This window comes from Dipodomys ordii, unplaced genomic scaffold, assembly GCF_000151885.1.
Source record: "Dipodomys ordii isolate 6190 unplaced genomic scaffold, Dord_2.0 Scaffold11, whole genome shotgun sequence".
In the NCBI taxonomy this organism is placed as follows: domain Eukaryota; kingdom Metazoa; phylum Chordata; class Mammalia; order Rodentia; family Heteromyidae; genus Dipodomys; species Dipodomys ordii.
In genome coordinates, this window is record NW_012267227.1 from 2,299,044 (window position 1) to 2,305,528 (window position 6,485).

General features: G+C 51.0%; 1 protein-coding gene across 2 annotated transcripts in view; it reads left to right on the forward strand.

The window, feature by feature from the left end:
* The first annotated feature begins 881 nt into the window (after positions 1–881).
* The window catches only part of Parp16 (poly (ADP-ribose) polymerase family, member 16), a 20,143-nt gene continuing 14,539 nt past the window's right edge, over positions 882–6,485 (forward strand). For both annotated transcript variants that reach the window (XM_013010051.1, XM_013010052.1), the window contains exon 1: positions 882–1,300. In XM_013010051.1, coding sequence (XP_012865505.1) covers positions 1,124–1,300 — 177 coding nt within the window. In that variant the 5' untranslated portion in view covers positions 882–1,123. The remainder of the gene's footprint in view (positions 1,301–6,485) is intronic.

The window sequence follows — 6,485 nt, forward strand, 5'->3', positions numbered from 1 at the left end:
TTCCGGATGGGCTTTGCAAGTTGGTGCTTTCAGATTTAAGTTACTTATGCAGGCCTGATTCTGGGAACCTGTAGTGCAAACCCACTGAGCAGGTCCTGGTTCAGCCAGGTGTGACCTGCTTCTCGGAACTAAGGCGCCAGTTACCAGGAGGGGTGGGAGAGTGGGCTATCACATTTCGAGATCGCAGCAGATTTCCCATCAACCTTGATCCTCAGATCTCAGCCTCCTGAGGAGCTAGGATCACAAGATGTGAGCTACCGATGCCCAGACCTGGATCTGTTTCCACCAGAAGTGTCTATGATGTTTACTTTTAGAGGCTTGGGGTGACGTTTGGGTGGCAAGCAGGGATACCGAACCCTCAGCAGCTGTGGTGACTCAAGGTTAGTAGTAAGCAGAAAAGGCTGGGATTTCTGAAGGGGCGTGGCTTTCACAGGGGGGGCGGGCTCGGAGAGGGGGCGTGGCCGACGGAGGAGCAGCACAGAATGGGCGTGGTGTGCGAGGGGCGTGGCCTCTCGGGGTCCTGCCCGACGCCGGGCGTGGTCTCGTGTGGGCGTGGTTAGGGGAGGGGCGTGGCCTATCCGGTCTGGGAGCAACTAGAGGTAGTGTGAGGTGGCGACCTCAGGGGGGGGGGGGCGGTAAATAGGTCCTGGGCAAGCCCGGGGTCCCACGCACGCTGGGGCTGAGCGCAGGCGGCGCCGCGGGCAGCTAGCAGGCGCTGGGGCTTCGGCTGCAAGGCGGAGGGCGTGGTCAGGAGCCCGCACGGCCCCGGGTGGGCCTGTGGTCCCGGAGTGTCGCCTCGGGTCCGCGCCCCTGCACCAGATAGGGGTGACCGCATTCTCGTGCCAGTCTCCCCCTGGTCGTACAGCCCCTCCCCTGGCGCTGGACTTCCCCCCCCCCCCACGGGTGTGGATCTCCCCAGGCGTTCCGGGCCCGGGCTCTCCCAGCGCGAGGTCTCCAGTCCCCTGCAGGGGACGCTGGGGAGTTGGATCGTAACCCAGCTCCGTCTTCTCTCCCCGGGCCTGGCTCCAACCCTGGCCCCGGGAGGTCGGGTCCCGCTCCGATCTCAAGCTGGGCGGTGGCCCGCACCTGCGCATCGCCCCCCAGCCGCGCGCCGGGGGCGGGGATGGAGGCCTCCTCCTCCAGGGAGGCCGCCCGGGCGGCGGCGGGCCGGGACGTGCTGGCCGCCGACCTCCGCTGCAGCCTCTTCGCCTCTGCGCTGCAGAGCTACAAGCGGGACTCGGTGCTGCGGCCCTTCCCCGCTGCCTACACCCGCCACGACTGGAAGGACTTCGAGGCCCTGGTGAGTGTGCTCGGGTGGCCGGCCGATGACCACTGCGACCAGCAAGTGGCCTTGCGGGATCCACCGGCAGAAAGCGGCCCCACCCGCTTAGTCAAACGTCCTCAGCTCTGGAACTTTCCATTTGCCCGGCTTGGCCTTGGGGCAAGTGTTCCTCACTAGCTTAACCACCCCCGAGTTGTCACACTCGTGGGTCATCGGGGATGTCGAAGCGCACGGTGGACTCTCAGGAGTGAAGCGAGAAATCGTGTGGCTGGCGGTGGGGTGTTCGTCAGCTGTTCTGCTGAACTTGGAAGTTTCCCCTCCCTTTGCAAGGAATGAGTCACCCAAAGTCACCAGAGCCATCTAGACTTTGATCTTCCTGTGAAGGAACTAGGGGCAGGCTTTTTATAAAACAGAGCACAACAAGAGCATGTTTATTTCTCTGATGATTGACCAGGCCTTTAATTTCTCGGGGGGGGGGGAGATCTAGCATCAGCCTTCCAGGTAATCAGTTATCTTTGGTATTACCTAGAGAAATAGAATTTACCACAACATAGAACACTAAAACTAACCTAGGATCATTAAAAACACTGAATTATTAGTGGTCAAAGATTTCTTTTTTCCCCCCTCAAAGGAAACTCTGGACCTAGTGGGCCTCAGTGAATTCTACCATTCACTAGATGAATATGTCATTACAGTTTATTAATTTATTTTGTGTGCATGTGTGCGTGTGTGTGTGCTGGTCCTGAAGCTTGAACTCAAGGTCTGGGCACAAGCCCTGAGGTGTTTGTTTGTTTTTGTTGTTGGTTGTGGGGCTAGAACTCAGGGCCTGCGCTTTATCCCTACATTGTTTTTTTTTCCTCAAGGCTAGCATTCTACTACTTTGAGCTACAGCACCACTTCTGGTTTCTTGGTGTTTAATTGGGAACAGGAGTCCTACGGACTTTACTGCTCAGGCTGGCTTTGAACCATAATCCTCATATCTCAGCATCCTGAGTAGCTAGGATTGCAGGTGTGAGCCACCCGCCCAGGGCTAATTTTAAAGTATTGAAAGAGAGGCTAGCCTTAGTCTTGTATTATCCAGGATAATACAAGAAAAAAAATGTAGGCCAGTGTTATTCATGAGGATCAATGAAAGAAATTCTTTTTAGTTGGGCACTGATGGTTCATGGCCTATAAACGTAACTACTTAGGTATCTGAGATCTGAGAATCGTAACTTAAAGCCAGCTCAGGAGACTCTTATTAACCAGTTAACCAACTAAAAGTTTGAGGGAGACATGCTAACGTGGTACAAGGTCAGTTTTAGCAGCTTGTAGGGAGCAGAGCCAAAATGCAAAGCCCTGAGTTCAAGCCTCAGCACACACACACACAACATTAGGATCCTAATCTGTGGCTCTGCCTGTAATCGTAGCTGGTAAAGGGCTAGCCTTGAGTAAAATAGCTTAGGAATAGGCTGATATCCTGAGTTCAAGCCCCACGACAGGTACAGAAAAAAAAGTCTCAGGGGCTGGGAAGGTGGCTCAGTGGTAGAGCGCTTGCCTTGCATGCATGAGGCCCTGAGTTCAGTTCCTCAGCACCACATAAGCAGAAAAGGCCGGAAGTGGTTCAAGTGGTTAAGCAGTAGCTTTGAGCTGAAGAGTTGAGGGGCCCAGGACCAGCAAACAACAACAACAAACTGCATCTTTCCTGGAACAACACAGTTTAAGTAGATTCTAGTAGAGATAACCCTGGAATTGTCAAAGTTCTTGTCACATAGAATTTCCTTCTATTGGGCTGGGAAGGTGGCTCAGTGGTAGAGCGCTTGCCTTGCATGCCTGAGGCCCTGGGTTCGATTCCTCAGCACCACATAAGCAAAAAGAAAAAAAGCCGGAAGTGGCACTGTGGCTCAAGTGGTAGAACACTAGCCTTGAGCTGAAAAGCTGAGGGACAGTGCCCAGGCCCAGAGTTCAGGCCCCACGACCGGACCCAAAAAAAAAAAGAATTTCCTTCTATTGAATTGTTCTTTAAAGTGAACTAACAGCTAAAGCTTAAAATTAATTTACCAGCAAAGCAATAAAGACAAGAATTTAAAAAAAAAAAAAAAGAAAAAAAAAGTCTCAGTTGGGTGCTGGCCATTCACACCTGTAATCCTAGCTACTTTGGAGGCTGAGGTCTGAGAATCAAGGTTTAAAACCAGTCCAGGCAGGAAAGTCCTTGAGACTCTTATCTCCAATGAACTACCAGAAAACCAGAAGTGGTGCTGCGGGTCAATGGTAGAGCGCTTGCCTTGAGCTAAAGAGCTCTGGGACAGCACCCAGACCCAAAGTTCAGGCCCCACGACTGACAAATAAGTCTCATTTGTTTAGCTAAAAGCATTTGCAAGTAATGTGAATTTATCTCTTTATTTTTTTTTTAGTCAAATTATTTTCCTCCACATTACAAAGTATTATTATATACCTGTAATACTTGAGTTACAGAGCTTTGGCAGGAAATGGTATTATTTATTTTTATGAATTGAGCCCTTGGTTTTAGGCTGGGTCCAGCCTTACTCTGCTCCTGTTCCCAAAGTCCCGAGTCATTAAGTCATTTCTCTGGTATTTTTTGTTGTTGTTTGTTTTTTTGGTATTGGCCCTGGGTCTTAAACTCAGGACCTGGGCTCTGTCCCTGAACTTCAGGTTAAAGAATTTACAGCACCCTTGGAATTTCCTTTGTTCTTGACCATTGGACATCATACTTCAGGGTATCATTTTATACAGATTCTTATCACTGCTTTGTGTGTGTTTGTGTGCCAATAGTGGGGCTAGAGCTCAGGGCCTGAGTGTTGGCCCTTAGCTTTTGCCATTCAAGGCTGATGCTCTACCACTTGAGCCATGGCTCTACTTCTGTCTTTTTTTTTGGTTGGTCGTGGGGCTTGAACTCTGGGCCTGAGCGCTGTCCCTCAGCTCTTCAGCTCAGAGCTAGCACTTGACCACTTGAGCTACAGTGCCACTTCCAGTTTTCTGGTGGTTTATTGGAGATAAGAGTTTCACGGACTTTCCTGCCTGGGCTGGCTTTGAACTGCGATCCTCACATCTCAGCCTCCTGAGTAGCTAGGATTACAGGCATGAGCCACCAGTGCCCGGCTACTTCTGTCTTTTTTTTTGGTGGTTAATTGGAGATAAGAGTCTCACAGGCTGGGCGCCGGTGACTCATGCCTGTAATCCTAGCTACTCAGGAGGCTGAGATCTGAAGATTGTGGTTCAAAGCCAGACCTGGCAGGAAACTCAGTGAGAAGCTTTTTATTTTTATTTTTTTCTGCCAGTCCTGGGCTTGAACTCAGGGCCTGGGCTCTGTCCATGAGCTTCTTTTGCTCAAGGCCAACAGTCTTCCACTTGAGCCACAGTTCCACTTCTGGCTTTTTCTGTGTATGTGGTACTGAGGAATCGAACCCAGGGCTTCATGCACGTTAAGTGAGCACTCTACCACTGAGCCACCTTCCCAGCCCTCTGTGAGACTCTTATCTCCAATAAATCACTCAAGAAACCAGAAGTGGCACTGTGGCTCAAGGGGTAGAGTGCTAGCCTTGAGTTGAAGAGCTCAGGGACAGCGCCCAGGCCCAGAGTTCAAGCCCCACAAGTGGCAAAAAAAAAAAAAGTTTCACACAATTTCCTGCCTGGGCTCATTCTGAACTGCGATCCTCTGATCTCAGCCTCCTGAGTAACTAGGATTACAGGTGTGAGCCACCTGTGCCCGGCTAGGATCTGTTTTTTCCCAAGGCCACTGTGCACACAGCAGTATGGAAAGTGCTCTCTATTCAGCATACCCTCTGCCTATCTGCCACTTTAGGGCTATACTGCCCCCCAGAGGAAATTTGAGGACTCTTCATATTTTTTCCTCTTCCTGTTTTCTAGATACTAATATTCCCCAAAGTCAGGTGAAAACTTGTCCTCTCTGGGCCAGCCCCTCCTGAGACTGTGTCTCTCTGTGGAGGCAAACTCCTTGTTACATTAAAAATGCAGCTGGCAGGGGCTGGGAAGGTGGCTCAGTGGTACGGCGCTTGCCTTGCATGCATGAGGCCCTGGGTTCGATTCCTCAGCACCACATAAAGCAAAAAGAAAAAAGGCGGAAATGGCACTATGGCTCAAGTGGTAGAGCGCTAGCCTTGAGCTGAAGAGCTGAGGGACAGTGCCCAGGCCCAGAGTTCAGACTCCACGACCGGACCAAAAAAAAAAAAAATGCAGCTGGCAGATGGTGGCTCATGCATGTAATCCTGACTACTCAGGAGGCTGAGATCTGAGGATCATGGTCAAAGCCAGCGCTGGCAGGAAAGTCCATGAGACTCTTATCTCCAGTTAACTACCATAAAGCCAGAAGTGGAGCTGGGGCTCAAGTGGTAGAGCACTAGCCTTGAGTACAAAAGCTCAGGGACAGTGCCCAGGCTCTGAGTTTAAGCTTCATGACCAATAACAGCAACGGCAAAAATGGCAGCTGGAGCTTCCCCATATTCTGTCCCCTCTCTTTTTGTGACTTCTGACTCTAAGTTCCCTCACTTTTGCCCCTCTGCTTGGTACTGGGACTTGAATTCAGGGCCTGTCACTCTTACTTGGCAAGGCTGGTGCTCTACCACTTGATCCATGCCTCTAGTTTAATGGATCTACCCTCTTTCCCTCACTCTCTTACTCACCAAAAAGTCTTACCACATTCCTTAGTAGTTTACCTTTGTTTTCTCTTGCTGGTATTGGTGCTTGAACTCAGGGCCTGGGTTCTGTCCTTACTTTTCTTTTTTTTTTGGGTCTGGTCGTGGGGCCTGAACTCTGGGCCTGGGTGCTGTCCCTCAGCTCTTCAGCTCAAGGCTAAAGCTCTACTACTTGAGCCACAGAGCCACTTCCGGCTTTTTTCTTTTTGCTTATGTGGTGCTGAAGAATCGAACCCAGGGCCTCAGGCATGCAAAGCAAGTGCTCTACCACTGAGCCAACTTCCCAGCCCCCTTGCGCTTCTTTTGCTCAAAGGTAGCGCTCTACCACTTGAGCCACAGTTCTACTTTAGGCATTTTTGATAGTTTATTGGAGATAAGAGTCTTGAGGTCTTTTCTTGCCCAGACTGGCTTTGAGCCATGATCCTCAGCTCTCAGCCTCTTTTTTTTTTTTCTTTTGGTTCGGTCGTGGGGCCTGAACTCTGGGCCTGGGCGCTGTCCCTCAGCTCTTCAGCTCAAGGCTAGCGCTCTACCACTTGAGCCACAGCACCACT